We start from the raw sequence: 19,552 nt of genomic DNA on the forward strand, positions 1-19,552 counted from the left end.
GTCTGATTTTGATGATAATTGCAAAGATAATGAATAACGATAATTAATTAAAAGTAAGAGTTAAGTAACCTGGTGTATGTATATGATCTCTATTTTCGCTGAATTGATTGTAGTTAATACCATTTGGAATGATTGGTTGAAATGGTATATTAATATTTTGCCCGTGTAATAATGGACCTTGATTTGGATGATCTTGACCTTGAATGTGTTGCAATAATTGATCTATTCTAATGTGTGGTGGAAGATTCTGTGGATTTTGTCCCAAAATATTAAACAATTGTTTGTCGACAGGGATTTTGGAATGTTCATGACCTGATATTTCAGGAAATTGATTTTTACTCGTGTCAGGATTGAAAAATCCAGGTCCTGGTTGATGTGGTCTCAATTCCTCATTATGATCATGATTTTCGTAAACATTATAATGCTTGTTATCGTAATTTGGATTTGGAATAAATGTACTATGATCTTTATTTTTTGTCTCTTTGTTATGATATTTTTTGTATGGTTTTTCTTGTTGTGTTTTCGGAGGTTTTCCATCAATTGTAGGATAAAACGGCACCTCAATTTTATGATCATCTTCTTCAGAATTAATGTCGCTTGTATCATTTTCATGGTCCGATGGTGGCATTTTCGTTGGGATAAATTTATCGTAGTCATGAGGCTTTTTATTATTACTATTATTGCTGTCTTTATTGTTAATGGCCATTGCGGGATCTGATGGAGTCGTAGATTTGTCAGCTTCTGAAATGATAGTTTTGTGATGGTGGTTTTTTTCTAAGATGAATTTTGTTTTATTAGTGATAGTGAAAATGAAAATGAAGCAAATAAAAATTTTCAATGACATAGAAAGTGGTTATCGTAATTTTGAACAAAACAAACAAATAAACAAAAATGAATGTTAACTTCAGATAGATAGATATCAAACACCAAAGCTGTTTCCAAAACAAGAAAAATAAAACTAAACAAAATTTAAACATACCACTATTTTCACTACAGACCCATTGCTTGCAACAATCATCTTCTTCGTCAATGGGCACAAGTTTTGCATATTTCTCATTACAACGAAGTGATGCTGGTGGTAGAGCAGTAACTGGTGGACAAACTGGACGACACTCTACTTTTCCACCTTCACAAAAACAGTGCTGTTCGCATCCGGAAATATTTGAGGGGATTTCTGACCAATTATCAAACATTTGACCTTTGTATTCACATGTACCGTTATCAATGCATCGCATCCTTTCAGGACAGCATTTTGGGGCAATTGCACGAAAAGTAGCTGGTTCAGGCTCCCATTTTAAGCAATGTGGATCAACAACATCTAATCCAAATGTTGATGGACATTGAATTTTGGAACATTCAACACCAGTGGTATCGCAAAAGCATAATGAATCGCATTCATCGTGAAATTGATCATTCAAACTATATTTTTTTCCTTTATATTCACATTCCATAGGTTCAAGATCTGTGCCTTCTTCCCTTGACTGTCCGGTCATTGGAATAAATCCATTTTGCTCGTGATCATCAAGTGAAACGTCACACAATTGCACTTCGCAACACGGATCTTTTGTATCTTTGACAGTCACGCAATGATCTGAATATGTCATATTCATTTTGGCACATCGCAGCACACAAATCATTTCACCATTTTTGTGACATGAACAAATCTCATCGCATCCAATTTCGATGCGCTCATCAACTGCATATACTTTATCTTTATATGTGCACATAACAAATTTTGACGATTGATTTTCATGTTCTATGGAATCGGATGATGTGGGTGGCATCGTCGGTAGAAACAAGGGTTTTTCCACTAACTTTTCCGACATTAATATATCAGTCGTTGTGTTTGCATTCGATGAACGCGCTTGATTCACTTCTACATATGTACAACAGATATCAAAGAGAAAGAATAAAAAAATAATTAAAATTCAAGTTGAATTGTTTAGTCTAAACTGCACTTTCAAGACCTTTTCTCTCCCTATGACTTCGTTCCCGACTATACTTTGAAAAAAAAAAAAAAATTCAAATCTACATAACTAACTAACTACATTCGTTTTTCCACTTTGTATGCATACAGAGTATAGAAGTGAATAAATATTGTACATGGAATTTTTCGCCACTAAGAACAACTTGCTGTTGATTGAAAAATGAAACTTGAAAGTTTATACAATTTTCACACACAAAGTCGACATAGAATGGGAAATTTCAATTCAAAAATGCTAAAGAACTGAATGAATGAAAAAGTGATCAAAAAGCAGAAAATTGTTTTGCAAAATTTCCCTCTCTGTTTAAAGTGCTTTTCAAATTTTCCTGTTTGCCTCAAGTTAAACATATAGTACAGGAATGAAATGAAGGGATAAAAATGTGAAAATTTTTCGAAAGTTTTCTATATGCAATAAACATACATATAAATTTATAAGCTTTTTGTTATTATTGGAGGCATTTTGTTCATTTTCATTTCTCGTTAAAAATATCAGTCAATTAGTCGTTTTAGCACCAATTATTATATGCCTTAATAATTCAATGAGATATTAAAAATTTAAAGCATATAATTTCTTTTCATTTCATATGAACTGTTCAAACTGAAATGCTTCAACTGTGTACAATAATGCGCTTTGGTTTTAATGTGATTATTACTACTCTTTGAAATGTGAGGTGCTTTTGAGAACTTTATTTTCTCAAGAGGGTAGCAAATTCATTGCATACAAAAATGTTAAAACTTTAATGAAATTCTCAGATTATCACAGCATTTTTTCAGAATATACACTTATTGCATACTCTCATGCTGCTCCTGTCTATGAAGAAAGATTTTTGTGTCGAAAAAAAAAAATAAAATAAAAAAAAAATATGAGAATAAAAGAGAAGGAAGTTTTTGTACACAAAAAGAATAATATAGAAAAATTGTGGAATGCAATGAGAATAATTCTATAGTGTACAAAAAACTTTTACAAGTTGTTTTCTACTTCACTTGACAAAGTTTTCCTTTTTTCACTTGCATCATGAATCTTTTTTTCTTCTACCGCACAATTTTGACTTCACTTAATGCCGACTGTGCATTGAAAAGGAAACTTTTTATTTTTTAATCTTTGCTTATTTGTATTTTAACTTTTATATTTGCACACTGTCGCGGTTATTTATTGAACTTGCTTCAACCGCCAACAATTTCATCCAATTTATTTTTTGTATTGCTGCATTTATTGTATACAACTTTCTCTATAGAAATTGTGGAATTACCACATTGAACATAAAAATGTATGCATCCATATATATTTTCATGTATATGTAATGAATGTGTCGATTTTCAGAATTTAAACTTTTCATTAGCGGATTTTCCCATGCATTTTTAAGCTTTTATTGATGTAATCCTTTTTTCGTTGTTCTTTCACATAATTGCATGCAATGAACTACAATTAACAATTTTCCACACATAAACCACAAATTGATGGCTTATATGCCTTCCCTTTTTTAATTAATAGTATAAGCAAAAAATGCATTAAACACCCGAAAAATGATTACTTACCACCTTCAAGAACAATTGAATCATCGCCATTGGAATCACATCTCACAATGGAACAACATTCATCACTTGAAAATCGTTCAAAGCAATGTGGATCTAAGTTTTTAAGTTTTCCCCGAATATGAAGAGCACCCTGACATCTAGGCTCACAGCTCCATTTAGCACCTTTTTGACATATGCATCGTTCTTCGCATTCTTTATTCAATTGCTCTCCGACCTGTTGGAGAATAAAAAAAGCCATGTGAATGGAAATATGATAAAGAGAATTGTGAAGTGAGAGCAAAAATTTAATTATAAAGTCCGAGGTTGTTATGACACGATATGGAGGGAGAAAAATGATTGAATCATGTTTTGTCAAGTGTAAATAAAAGCATATAGTGATAGTGTATGGCAGTATGAGTTCTTAGCGTCATGCTTTTAATGCATAAATGAGAAAATATTGCAATTAAATTTACGATGATGCTTCAAGTATCGTTATTTTTTGCTTTCCTATATACTGCTACTACAAATTAATGCAAGCAAACGATTGAGGAAGATGACAATTATTTCTGATGTAGATGAGAACTACGATAGCAAAACCAGTACAATCGTAATAAATGTATAACTAGGAAAAACTTTTAAGAAGTTTTAAAGAACTTCTTAAAGACTGCATCAATCGTGACGGTGACAAACATTCATCCTAACAATTTAAATTCTTTCATATTGACATAAAATCCAGAAAAAATTATTTTTTTACCAAATAAAAACCAAGTTAATAACATTTTATTAAATAGCGACTTAAACTTATAATGATCTTAAAGGTAAAGTCAAGCAAAATATTGAAGATGATTTTTCAGTAAGTGTTTCAGTCGTGATTTTCATTGACTGAAAATCTTCATAATGTCATAAATAGTGAGATTGAGGAGGAGTTCCATAAAAGAATAGCATTGAATGCTTTTATTCATTGAGTTAGTTTTGAAGGTCTAACTTGTTATTGTTATTACTTCTTCTGAAGTCGCTAGTTATTGTGGGTATTATGACTATAAAATTGTATTGTTTCAGAATATAGTTCATCGTCATTATGTTTTTATGAAAAATGAAGAAAAAAAGAAGTATAAAGCAGCATCAGGGAAAAATTTATTAAATGAAAAAAAAAATATATTATATATATCAAAAAATTTTCGTGCAGTTGGTGAGAAAAAAAAATTTACAAAAAAATTGAGCAAGCAGAAGTTTGACATCTGAAGCATCATTAAGTATTTATTGAAGCAACATTTCACAATATGCATTCGCTTCGGTTAATGCCAGCTTTCCAATTATTTTTCGTTATATTTTTGAACAAAATAAATAATTCTCTAACATCCATAGCAAAGACTGAACCTCAAACATTTAATTGAAAATCCAAAATGGATTAACCAGCTACATTTCATTCCATTAAATGTCAACAAATTGCCATAACCAGGATTTTCTAGCTGTTTTTTTTATTCTTATTTCAAATCCAAATGGATCCTATGTACTAAAATAATTCCGGCTAGTTCCCAAACGTTAAAGCCAAACGTAACTTTATGAGACTGCTTCGCTCAATTAAACATTTTGAAAAATTATTACATAATTGATCAATCTACTTTATCTGTAGCTAAATATAAAGTTTCTAATAATCATAAATGTTGAATGTAATACGTTTTCAAATCAAAAAATTATTTCCAAATCATTGTTGACCGTTTTCATGTTTTCATGCAAATTATGTTGTTGTAGTTTTTGATGGTAAATATAAGCATTATCAAATGAGAATAAAAATGCGTCACTAAATTTCAAATCTCGTCCTCCTCATTATCGTTATAGCACAACAACAATCTCGTTTATTTAGAACTGGAAAAAGTACACAGGGTAAAAAATACTAGCAAGAATAGAAATATTAATAGGGATTTCAATCCCTGGATCCCGAACGTTTTTATGTAGTATGTCACTACATAACTGATTTAATAATTTCAGCCACAATTTTAGAAATTGAAGTTTGAAACTTTCTAAATATTTTTAAAGAAAAATATAAATATTAAATATATTTGCATTTAATTTCTTAAAATTTGCTAAAGCTAAACTAAAGATCTCAAAAATCTAGGAATTTTCATTTTAACCAGCATTGTAATTAAAAATTTTAGTTAATTTGATCATTATGATTTTTCGGAGAAATCCGAATTTTGAGAAATTCTTCGACATTAACTTGTCATTTATTAGTACTTTTACCAACATGTCTGCTTGAAATGATTCATTGAGCCCCGAAATTTCTAATCAAACAGTGAGTATTACATTTGAACTGGAATTTGGCCAAAAACGTGTTATTTTTCTTTAATTATCAATATCAAAAGAATACTTTTTTTCATTATCCAATCCCGGGATCAGTTTTTCAAATCCCGTTTTCCCGGGATTGAAATCCCTAAATATTAATATGGAATAAATGAAATGGCATTATGGATGGAATTTTAATGATTTAATCAATTGTGCAAAAGGTTGTTATGAAAATTTTGATAACAACGATAATGAAATGCGGGGTGATATTCCTATTTCTATACATATTTATGTTTGTATATACATATTACACTTTTGGTGTATTGTGTATGGGACCTATGGTATGGGCATCAACGTTTTCTAGCTAATTGATTAAAATTATTATGCAGTATTACGCAATGTTGTGGAATGTGATATAATTTCAATGATATTATTTTGATATGATGCACTTTATGCTATTTATCTGAAAATCTATATTATGGAAAGTAATCTCTTTATATTAAATGCACATATAATGTGACAATAAATACCAATAATATCAATAATAATAATAATAATAATTTTAGTTTGAAATATAGATTTTTAAATTTTATTAAATTTCAGATTTTATATCATTTCAGACATTAGTCTATTCTTTGATAATTTAGTATTGTTTTTTAATAAATTAATACTATATTTTTGGTTTCACTGTTTTAGACATCCATTATCAGAACCTAATCGTAAGTTAAAAATGATAAACAAAGTTTCGAGAGAACATTCTTGAAAACTTGAAATAAATCTAAATTACTTTTTTAATAATTAAACCTGAAGTTAATTTTCTCCATTTTCTGATTTGAAACCATTAAATCATTTATTATATCATTGCATGAAATCAACTTCATAACGTTTAGTAGCAGTAAATTTAGTGAAAAGCAAATTTCTCATTTATGTTTTATTTTTTTTTAATATGAATTACTTATTTAATATTTCAATGCAACTGGTGAGTAATATATCTCAATATTTTAACAAGACCTGTTATAGCACTTTATTGCCTCACTGGGAAAACGTCAAATAAATTTTCCTTTTCTTAAAAGATGGATGATATAAGACACTCTATGAAAGCAGCTATAGTAGAAGCTACTAGTCAAAATACACAAAAAATATTATTTCTGAAGAAGAATAGCATCATTTGCCTTGTTCCGTGAATGAATGTGATATTCTCAAGTCGCGCGAGTTTATTTCGCAAAAATGAAATCATGATAATAATATTTCTCTATAGCTTCAGTATAAATGTAAATTTTAATTTTTTATAAAAAAAAAAATAGAATATATTGGTGTTTTTCAGCATCTTTTCATTCTGATCCTAAGATTCAAATTTTCGTCTTTTTTAAGAAAAATATTTTATTCTTATATTATCAGCTAAAGGATAAATTAATTCATGTATTTCATCAAAATTTATTGAACATCCATTACATTAATTTTTGAATTTTGAGTGTTTTTGAGATTCTATTTTTTCCATTTCTACAAACGGTTATAAGCGAGTATTTGGTAAATTTTAATATATTTCTTTTATTTTAAATAAGAGATAAAAAAAAATTACAAAAGTCCTCGTGTTTTGATCGAGGGACTTAAGCGCATTTTGTCTAAGCGATCAGTAATTGATTAATAATTCAGTTTACTCGACTTATAAAACGAGATCCAGTAAGGTTCAGGCCACTTCCCAACCCACAAAACAATATTCAGTAGGATATAGGTCACTTCCCGACATGTTACGAAGTAACGGTTTTTTGAAATTTTAAATTCTAACGGTTTTGCGAAATTCAAAATTTTCCCGCCAAAATTTGTTCACGTTTTGTACTGAAAACAAAAATTCATTAATTATAGTATTTTGACAATGTTTCAAGATTTTTTAATAGCCGTCGCCGCAATAACTTTGTGGTAATTATTCTAAGAGATTTTTTAGTTGATTTTTCCCTAAGGTTGATGCTCCCCTATCTTGTTTAAAATTTAAAAATTCGTTAAATTTTATTCAAATATATTTTAGTTAATTTATCATTTTTCACGCACTTTAAAGACTTAAATTTAACTTAAATAAATTGAATATGAGTCTGATAATAAATTTAGAAACTTCTTGAAGAATTAAGCTAGAACATATTAAAATTAAATTCACTAATAAAATCAGTTTTTTACGAAAACTAATATATTAGGATAAACTTTGTTTAGCTTAAAATAAACTAATAAAATAAAGAAAGAACAAATAAAAGAATACTAATTAAATTAGGCATGTTAAAATTTATTTTTTTTTCTCAATTTCAAAAATCTCCCGTTTTCGGTAATTTTTGTCATCAATTCACAACTACCCTAGTTCATGTAAATAAATGCATTTGTAGATTGCAATGCTCAAATAAAAGATTTAAGTGTAAAGCATCGCAATATAAATTGGGTGAATTGAGGCTAAAGTGAATGGGGAATAAAAAAAGAGTATGGAATGAATGATGGAAAGGATCATGAGCTATATACAAAGACTAACAAACAATAACGATGATGATGTTTATGCTACTGCTGTTAGCATAATGGAAGCAAAAAAGAAGTAGAAAAAATATTGAAATTGCATTTTTTATTTTATTTTTAAATAAAGGAAAATTAGAAATTCGAGAAAGAAAAAGCTCCTTTTCATTCTTCATCCGCCACAAAATAAAATCAACAAGGAACTGAAAAACAAAAACAAGAAGGGGAAAAGAATTTTGTTTGTAATCTTCATGCATAAATTTTATTTCTCTTTTCTTTCTCGATTTTTTTTTTCCATTTTCTTTCGTTTCAAAGTTTTCTATCTTTTTTATATACGTATACATTTTTTTGAGAACTAAACAAGGCAAAAAAGCGAAGGATAATGCGACATACGAGAGACATAAGTACAATTGTTCTTATTTAAAAGCAAATTATGCAATTGTGAGCATTATGCAGACATAAAGATGTCTCTAATAAAATATTGCCACTTTATGCTATTGCTTATGCTTAGAAAAAGTCATCTCCAACATATATATCTTCTCTTACTACTCCAGCTTATACTCTTTCGTTTTTACTCAGAAAATGTCTATTTTAGTAAAGATACTATAAGCACATGCAAAAAAGATATTAATGGAAATGGTATTTTTTTATTTTGGAGAGTATAAAAGGTTTTTAACTCTAGTTTTTTAAACATTTTAAAAGAGAACTTCTTAAAATTATGCAAAATGTCCCAATTGTTTTTCGTTCCAAAAGACTCCAAAAGGCTAATAAAAAAATAAAGAGTGATAAAGTCGACGCACAAAAATATTTGCATAATTTCCAAATGTTTTCAATGTATTGCAAAAATTTATCAAATTATTCAAGAAACGTCATTTATTTATTTAAAAGCTGAAATTGATGAATTATATGAAATAGTGAAATAATTTCTTGTTCTAAAAATATCTTTAATGAATCTTTACAGTATTTCTATTACCAAAATTTTTAATCCAAAAACAGCTTTTTTGTTTCACTTTTCTTTAAAAAAATTCTACCTTATACTTTTTTATATTTCTGTATACTCAGATAACTATCGACCTGTTTCACTAAAGTGGATTATCCTTGTTTTCGGAATATCCACTTCAGTTTTTTGGAAATATTTCTAACATTTTGAGAGTTTTCGAAGATATATTATGTGATACTTGTAGAGTACACTTAAACCTATATTTTCGTATTTGGAATTTTGGGTTCTCAATTGTTGACAAATTTATCCCAATGATTCCGGTAAATCTACTAGATTTGGCTGAAAAATTGAATAATTAATACATCTTAAGGAACAAGAAAATTCAAAATATATAGAATTATCATGTCTGAATCATATTATTATAAACTTAAAACAAAAATAATTTAACTTTTAAAATGTTAGAGATATTTCCAAAAAACTGAAGTGGATAATCCGAAATTGAGGATAATCCACTTTAGTGATACAGGCCGTATGTGTTGGTAGTACGGAATTAGTTTTTATCCGTTTTTATCCTTTTGAAATTTTCAACGAGCACAAAATAGATGAAAATTACAACAATGTAATGATTGTATATGCAGTATGAAAAATACAAAATTTCGTATTCTAATGAAGCATTTTAAATGCACATTTTAACCATTTTACGCTTGTCTCGATGAAAACTCCCATGATACATGTTAACAGAAGGATAAAATTTTGAAAACTTGAAAATTGCAGCATGTTTTTATGAAAATGAGAAAGGAACAATAATTATACAGAAAAAAATAACAACAGTTACTTTTAAAATTATTTCTCTTAGAAATTCTGACAAATGCTTTTACTAAATATTATTATATATGTTCTCTTTTGAAAAGGTAAATTGCAATATATGAAGAATAATAAAAAAAATTTAATGATATTATAGAAGAAAATATTAATGATATTGTTTTAAGAAATAAATAAAAATCTGTTTTAAAGATTTATTTTTCTCTTTTAGTGATTTTGATGGCTGAAATTTTATATTACTTTTTTTTACTTTTTTCATATAAAGATGATATAGAACGAAAATCAATTAGAATTTAATTAAATGAGCTTTACTCTTATTACAATTGCAAATTTGTATTTATGTAAATGTTTCTTTTTAAAAACTTTACTCAAAATAGCTCGACGAATAGAGTTGAGAATACAATCAATGGTGAGTATTTAAGGGCGTATGAACGACATAAAGCTAACGTTTAAAGAAGATATAGAAAAGAAATGTATTTTTTTTTATCCCTCTCACTCACTACATCGTATATTGAAAAATATTTTCGTGCCATAGGGTCCATCCCCAACATCATCAACATAAACATGATGTTTTTATGTTAACAAAAGCGAGAAGAATGAAATTTAAATTTTGTTTTTCACTCCTCCCTAAAAATATAAAGTGCATACTTTTTTTTCCTTTTGAATTTTTCTTCAAATTTGAATTTAAATAGTATATTATGAAGTAATTTTTCAATACACTCAAAGTAGTAGAAGGATGTATAATAACAAAATATATTCAAATTCATATTATTGATGACCAAGTTTTTTAATCATGCGTCACGCTTCTTTTTAATTTAGCTTTACAGTTATTGTTCAATGACTGATACTGTACAATAGCTCGTAATTAGGGGTTTCAATCCCGGGACAAAATCTCAATCCCGGGATTACGGGATTTGAAAATCTCAATCCCAAATAGATTTTTGGGATCGAAAATAGAATTTTCGGGATCTCGGGATTTTTCGGGATTCCGGATATCAAGAATTTGCCTAAATTTTTGAGATCTTTGGTACGCCTTAACAGAATTTTAAGAAATTACATACAAATAAATTTAATTTCTGGCCTTTCAAAACAATTTAATATGAATTTTTAAAGAAAGTTTCAATCAATTTTTGTTATTTGATACTGTACAGCCTCATGTTCAACTTCAATTTCTAAAATTGATGATGAAATTACTATATTGTATTATTAGACATGATTGCGGGATTCCGGGATTGAAACCACAAATTTTGATGTGATTTCAAATTAATTATCAATGCAGAAGTTCTTATTTTTTGATCTTTTACAACTCTTCTATACAAACCATGGTCTGAAAACGCTTCTAAATGCCTTTTTTAAAAATGACCAAAAATAAAGTGACCAAAAATTACGTTTTTTACCCTAATAGTTCATTTAACAAACAAAATAATAGAAGTTTTAATATATTAAGTGATGCATACCGCGTTAAATATGTAATGACACATTACGCATACTAAAATATGATGTTTTACTCACGTTTTCCTCGATTGAATTGAACATTTTTAAATTTTATTTATTGCCAACTTAAGAAAAAATTGAATGAGATGCGAAAATTGAAAAAAAAAAATAAAGAAATTTTATTATTCTTCAGAGCGTTTCTTGAATTTTTTATAAAATATATGTTGAAGGTGTTGTGTAAAGATAAAAAGCAAAAAAAAAAAAAATTCTTCACGTGCAAATTTAACGAATTTATGTGTTATTGCGAGTCATTGTTGAAAACTGTTTATATTGAATAGTAATGACAAGATGAAAAAACGAAAAAAATATAAGTATTTGAGTAGTCAAAATTTAGATGTGTATAAAGTGTATAAAGTGTATAAAATCAATGTGTTGAAGTGAAAGCTAAACAAAAATATGTTCGATTCAAAGTCCATTGATATTGAAATGAGAGACAGTCTTGGTCATGATAAAAATACCAGGATATATAAATTTTAAGATTAATGTGTTGGGGAAATTTGTTGACAAATGATTCATCTACACAGGAAATTTTTTTACAAAAAACTGTTTTTTAGTGTGCTAAATATTATTATTTTGCAAAATGCAGAGAAATACAAGGCTCTAGAGTCAAGGCAAAGCAATGAATTTTCATATGTTTTAAGCAAAAGAAAAAATAAAAAATAAAAAAAATACCATGACATTTTAATGTTCCTAAATATTGATTTTTTCATCCGATTTTACATTATTATTTTTTTATTTTTTTTTTCATACAAATAATGATGTGCGCGTGATGAAAGTATTTGAGAATTAAAAAACATAAGATGTTTTATTTCTAACGATTTTTTTTAAATCAGCATGTTAATACATGATTAAATTTCTATTAATTAAATTTTCAAATTTAATTTTTAAATGTTTTTCAATAAAACATGTATTTAACATATGTATAGGTTAGTTTAAAAAATGTCTTCAAATAAAAACTTAACTTTTTCAAATTCATCTTATAAAAGAATTTTTTTATTTTGATATTCTTATTGTTGTTACTTACTCGACTCCAATTGCATCATTTGAAACGAAATGAGTAAGTGTAAAAATGGATGAGAAAAGAAAGGAGATCTATTTATTTAATACAGAAAGAATCTGTGAACCGAATCAATTTGAAATTTTCGATAAAACGCAGAAATGAGTAAAAAAAGAAGTATATAATGTAAACCATAGTATTGTATAAAAAAGGTAAATGAACTCTAAAATATATAATGACGAGTAAACGCAAAATAAGCTAGCAGAAATTTTATTTAATGGTAAAAGTCCTTGTGTTTTCAAGAAACTTGAGCACATTTTTCGCCAGCAGTATTTGATTGATACAAGACGGAGCTAAAAATGTGAATTAATTGTAAATACTTTAACACATAATGTATGCTCTACTAATGTGAATAAAATTTGGACTTTGGACGTTTTGAAGTTTGAATTACAATCCCGTGCGGACAAAAATACATTGAAATTAATTCTAACGGTTTTTGGTCCACTCGGCAATAAATTACTGATTCTACAATATGACTAGGCATATTAAATATAAGATTCAAATATTTGTTTTTAAAATTGATAACTCACCTTATAAGAAGTTCCATTATACAAACACTCGATTTTCTTGTCACTGTCGATTTTATCTTTAGGTATAACTTGTTTCTTGTCTTTTTTTGAATTTGAATATTCAATTTTCTTTTTTTCAGAATTATCATCATCATAATCATCCTCATGATCCATGCTTACATCACTTAAATCAAAAAATGAAATTGCAGGCGGTTTATCGGTACTGGTTGTTACAAAATTTATCTGCATGTGATTGAGCTCCGTGCTGTTTTGATTATTACCCAAGATTTCCAGTGGAAAATTAATGGCACGACCTTCTTTCTCCACAATAGCATCAGACGAATGATTTTTTTCATCGTCCGTTTCATCATTGACAATTGGTATCATTTGAGGTTGATTTGTCTGATTATCACTATCATTATTCACAAATTGTACCATCATCCTATGCTCATTATTACTTCTACCACTACTGCTTTCAATAAGTTCAGGTTTTTCGACTGTTTTCTTCATATCGCCATATATATTTACGGTCATTGGTAATTGGGTTGATGAGGTCATGGTCGAATCATCTTCATCATGCGATAAATTTGTTTTATTCTTTATCATCAGATCTAAAGGTAAAACTTTTAATGAATCATCATGCTGATGTTGCTTCTCCTGATTCTGATGTTCACTTGGTATTGTAGTCACATCTCTTTCTGTAGATAATGATGACGATGTCGAGGTGGGATGAGAAATGTTTGAAGGCACATTTGTATTTGATTGTAATGATAATGTTGTAATCTCGGAAGCAGGTGTTGAAACTGTCGTTACTGTAAGTTTCAATCAAAGGGAGAAAAAGGGACAAGAATGAGTAAAGATAAAAAAGATATAAACTTAAACTTTCTATATTTATAGAAATTATAATCTAAGTAGATACAGATGGATTTAATGGTTCATCGGATATGGATATAATAAGTGTAAGGATGTTCAAAGATTTTCTGAATAAAAAAATCAAGTCAGTTGAATAAATGAGAGTGAAAGAGGCTTGCATGAACGATGTCATACATCAATCATAAATAACAGCATCATCATTATCGTTATACATGTAAAAGCTCTTTTTTGCCCATCATATACCCAAGAATGTTATTTACATAATATAGTATAAACATATACGAAGAAAAAATAAGGAATCATAATCATAAAGAAAATATAAATGTCTTCATAAAAATGTGTTCATTTATTATTTAAATGTAATTTGAACGAAGTTTTAGTATTATGAGTATTCTTTTTAAAGCAGGATTGTACTTTAAAAACCACAAAAAAATATGATAGTATTTAACTAATAAACATGGTAATGTTTTTCAAAACGTATCCATGTATTTGCTATATTAAAATTAATCGAGAATCCATTCATATGCTCATTTTACTTTTATATGGGTCCCTATATTTATAGTCACAAAATTGTAAAATTTTCCGACAGGGAAAAGGGTTTTTTTCAATAAATCACATTGTGAAAATGCAATAAAGTTTACGTTCTGTGTATGTTTTTCTGCTCTCGTCGTCATTGTTGTTATTGTTATTGTATATACATGGTATTCAGGAGTAATAAATGTATGGAAAATGCTAATATGTGCGCTTTGGGAGACGCTCAGCTCAACTCACACAAAAAATTCGACAGCAAAAGCAATACGATGTGCGTAGATAATAAAACAAAGTTGTGGCCTGTAGAGCTTTTTTCAATCCCTAGCACGATACAGGGAAAAAGGCTTTTGACAGCTTTCCAATTTTGTGTAAAATGATTTGTGATATCAATGGAAGTGAGGATTAAAAAAAGAGTTTGTCATTTTGCTTTGATAGAAAATTCATACTCTGTGAGAAAATAACGGGAAGAGCCTTTTCACAAACTGCGCGTGATTTACATATAAAATTGTGGATTTTTGCTCTATTCTTTTGTGATTTTGCCTTTGTGATCATTTATGTGCATTGCTCCCTTCAAGCATTTTTCTTTTTCTCTCATGATATAAATTGGACGATAAAATATTGTATGACACACAACAATATTACGCGACAAAGCAATATATTCATGTTTTTCTTTGCTTTCCCTCTTTCGACTTTTTTGTCGATTAATAATTGAATGACATCATAAAAATTCTCCTGCAACATTTTACCCTACATGTGTTGTATGTTAGATGATATTTTTTTCACTTTTTGTCTTTTAGAAATATAAAATTTATTGTAGCTTGGTTTTTAAAGTTTTGAATCTGATTAACCACATTGTTTAATCTTTTTTTTTAAATGTAGGCAATTGAAGAAAATACGATATGTATACAGAAAATTATTGATATTAAAATTAAGGACCATTTTTTGCTCTATTACTCTATTTGTTTTGCTACTGCACTGTTTTTTAATAAATTTTTCATTTTTTTCCAACAGCTTTATTTTTCATTATTAGTTTTTTTTATGAAATGTCTCTGACAGAGTTGAAAAAGGGAGACTTTTTGTGTTTTAACAGCTTATAACTATAATAATGCTTAATCCACCGTGTAACGACTGTATGAAATGAGTGAATGAAAATGAGTCAAGTCAATTTTTCAAAACCGCAAAATGGGAGCTACGTGCTATGTTTACTGACTACTACAACTGCTGTGCTTTGTGATAAGCTTTTAGATAATCATTTTGAGAATGTTGGAATGATTTTTGATCATTTTATGCATTCCAAAGTAATTATTTTTTTTTCTTCTCTTCTCTTCATTTCTTTATTTAGCATCAACAATATATGGTATTTCAGACTTCAAGCTTGTACTTAAAAACAAAGTTCTCAATTGGCATCGTAAAACTAGAAGAGTAGCGAAATAAACGTAAATTGTACGTAAAAATTATTACCGTATTTTTGTTTTCATCTTTTATATAGACCTACATATGCATTGAGTAAGAGAAACAAGGTCACATCTTCACTTTTTCTTTAGTTAGTTGTTTACTGAAGCAAATTAACATGCTGAAGAAGTGAAATAATCAATAGATTTACTCTTTTATTTCTATTGTTTGAATTTTTTGCATAACTTATCAAGAAATAGATATTTACGGTTTCCAAATGATTTTTAGTCCATTGTTGAAAAAATAGTGAATAGCAATTCAAATATAGATAAGCAGGTCGAATTGGGTATGTTCACAATTGATATATTTTTACACGTTTATTAATTTTAGATTTTTATATTTTTTTGAATAATAGTACATACGGTATTTTTTTTTTTTTGCATTTTTATCAGACTAAAATGAATAAAGAAATATTTGATGATAAAAATAATGATTATTATCATATTATCATATTATAAAATAACTGTTCATTTATTTATTTTTACTTGTCAGTGTATTTAAATAAAAAAGTATTTCCTCAAAAATAAGTAATTCAATACAAGTAGATAATTCTATTGATTTATACTAGACCAATATTGCTTAAGAATAAAAACTTTTAAACGCTTTCAGATGCAAGTTTAAATTTTTTCATTAATGATTTCAAAAATTAATGTTGTGAACTTCTATTGTAGTAAATATTACCAAATGAGTTAAATTTTACAATTTTGTATAAGGTTGACATACTTACTATAATAGAGCTTTTTCTCACACTACAATTTTAAAATTAGTTAGTTTGAAAATTCAAGATTGAATGAATGAAAAAATGTATTTAAAATTTTTGATGCTACATTGCTTGTAATCTTTGTTCATCAAATTCTTATTGTTTTCTTATTCATTTTAAAGACCTATGTTTAAAAAAGTGCCACAGCAATTTTAATTTTTTGGCGCATTTTTGAAACTTTTTTTTTGAAAAATATAGCTTAATAATGCACTTTGTTTGTTCGTTCGTTCGGTTGGAACGCGAGATCTCGAAAACCAGACATCTTAGAAAGCTCAGGATTGTTTTAATAGTTCAGTTCCATCGAGTTATTGGGTTATCAGTCATTTAGAAGTTCCAAATTAAAACATAAATACTATAATTAATGAATTTTTGATTTCAGTTCAATACTTTTGGCGGGAAAATTTTTAAACTTGCAAAACCGTAAGAAAGTTTAAATATTAGAAAACCGTTAAAAGAAAATTTTATTTTTATTGCATATTTTTTCGATAAATTTTCTGGTTGTTGTTTTGCAGTTATGAAAGAGACCTAAGAGACCTGAGCACAGGGTTGAATGGAATAAGACGTTTATGCCTCTGCTTCGTTAGTAGCAGCACCATTGTTGAACTACCGAGTTAGTAATGATTGTCAAGTGTCAAACCACAAAACTGTCTTCTTAGAATATTTATATGAATTGTTTTATTGGACTTTTATACTGAATTAATTGTGTTATATGAATTTATTGTTAATCAAATACCTTTATGGTAAATAAAACCCATCTATATATCTATCAATCTATCTAAATCTTATTGGATGTTGTTTTTTAGGTCTGGAAGTGACTTGGATCCTGGTTGATCTCGTTTTGTAGGTCTGGAAGTGACTTATTTATCAATTACCGATCGCTGGGACAAAAATGCGCTTAAGTCCCTCGATCAATAATACGAGAGCTTTTGTAATTTTTTATTTTGATTTTATAAGCTATTCAACAAACTATGGAGCAAAATCTTAATCCGTTAAGCTCCGAAATTGATTCAATCATCACGATGAAAAATTTTCAACGACTTGTTGTAGGATTAATGTCGAAAATGAGAAAGACACTGTGAGAAACTAAAAAGAGCACTCTTTTCATTTTCATGAAAATGTCAAGCATTAAGGATCAAGACTCATGTAAAAATCATTTTCGCAAGCAATTTATATATTGCGTTGTATTTAATTTAATGAATGAATGAATGAATTTAGGAGATCATTTATATTGATGTCTTGTAAGAAAAAGGAAGGTTGTGGGGATTTGGAGCTTTGATGTTTTGGTTTTAAATGATTTTCTTGTAAAAAGTTATTGAAATTTTAAGATATAAAATTTTCATTAGAACAAGTTTTCATACAAATTTAACAATTCACAATTTTTTCATTATTTTTATTTTACTCGATAGATATAAGCATTTTATCATAGAATTACTTTTCTGTATTTTATAAAAATAATTTTTTGATAAACATAAACTCATTTTTGTTTTTGCAATTTAATACAATAAGCTTCTTAGCAATATAACAAGCAACAAGGTTAACATTAGCAAAGAGCTTAACATCGAAACGAGAATTCAGATTAAAATCTTTAATGTTGAGTTTATTTAACATTCAAGTTAATTACATCAAGCCAAAATCAATAAACCCTCTCATTGTGGTTGCTTTGTGTGTATAAACTAAAGGAATGAGAGAAGAAGGATTCAAAAGGATAAATTTTAATAGATAGTAAATTGAGTTTGTCGGTTTACTTTTACTGTGGTAAAATCTGTTATTATTTCATTTAAATTTACTTACCCTCATTGGCATAGACAAAATCCCATAAGATCATGTGTAATCCAATAATTAGTAGAAAAATTTTAAAAAATTTGCTATTGATTTTATAGAACATTTTTGGTGGAAATGATGATATGGTATATTTGATTTTTTTCTCTCTTCCTCAAACGTTATTTTTCTTTTTTAAACTTTAATTTTTCTCGAATTGTCTTAACATATATAGATAACTTTATTAGCTTTCTTCAGTTCTCTAATAAATTTTTACGAATTATAATTTTAATTGAAAAGACAATTAAATTTATTCATTAATTGGCACATTTTCTCACTATTTTCTTAAGCACATAAAAAACTTCACCATTTAAAATTAGTGACAATCACACCTTTGCTTAGTACACGTTCTTTGTAAACAAAAAACATAGCTAAACTTTGCAATTTTATTTCACAATTAAGTATAAATACGTAGCATAATTTTTTTAAATGCAAGACACGTGAGTTATATATACAGCGATGAACTTTATCGTTCTCTCGTAGCTTATAAACTGAACCAGAAAAAAGAATGAGAAATAAATATTCAGATGATTATGATGTTGAAATGAAAATTGTCATTAAACTGCAACAGACCTGAAAGAAGAGAAAAATGAGAGATATAAATTAATAAAGTGAAATTGAGAAGAAACAAAAAGTCGACCAAATAAAAGAAGATAAAATTATTTTGATATTAAACAACAATTATTTAATCATTAAATCAATGTCATGACAATAAATAAATGAAGACGATGCGATAAGGAAAAATATAGTAGAAAACATAAAAAAGCAGTTTATAAAATTATGTTTCAAATGAAAATTAAATTTTAATTTCTTCGCTTCTGCTTCTATTCAACTTTGAAATTGGATTATGTGGAAAAAGGAACACAATCAGACTGACAGATCAGTGAAATTAAATGAATGGTACATTACGCTAAAATTATGATGAGTGACACAATAAAATGAAGCAGAAATATTAGCGATTAACAATTTTCGTGAAAATTCGAACCAGAAGATTGGAGTCTTCGTTATGCAATGTTTGGCAAAAATT

At 27.8% G+C, this 19,552-nt stretch overlaps 1 protein-coding gene across 3 annotated transcripts in view; it reads right to left on the minus strand.

Annotated features, from left to right (window-relative positions):
- Positions 1-19,552, minus strand: part of sas (stranded at second) — a 32,871-nt gene that overhangs the window by 2,472 nt on the left and 10,847 nt on the right. Inside the window, exons 2-6 of one of the 3 annotated variants that reach the window (XM_070644645.1) lie at positions 18,499-19,098; positions 13,113-13,903; positions 3,521-3,734; positions 980-1,876; positions 70-738 (exon numbers count right to left, since the gene is read on the minus strand). In XM_070644645.1, coding sequence (XP_070500746.1) covers positions 70-738; positions 980-1,876; positions 3,521-3,734; positions 13,113-13,903; positions 18,499-18,592 — 2,665 coding nt within the window. In that variant the 5' untranslated portion in view covers positions 18,593-19,098. Of the gene's footprint in view, positions 1-69; positions 742-979; positions 1,877-3,520; positions 3,735-13,112; positions 13,904-18,498; positions 19,099-19,552 lie in introns of all 3 variants that reach the window. The other 2 variants (XM_070644644.1, XM_070644646.1) reach the window with 2 other exon arrangements.

The sequence above is a fragment of the Chironomus tepperi genome, unplaced genomic scaffold (genome assembly GCF_022539635.2).
Source record: "Chironomus tepperi strain 1889 unplaced genomic scaffold, CSIRO-AGI_Ctep_v1 contig_338, whole genome shotgun sequence".
Classification (NCBI taxonomy): domain Eukaryota; kingdom Metazoa; phylum Arthropoda; class Insecta; order Diptera; family Chironomidae; genus Chironomus; species Chironomus tepperi.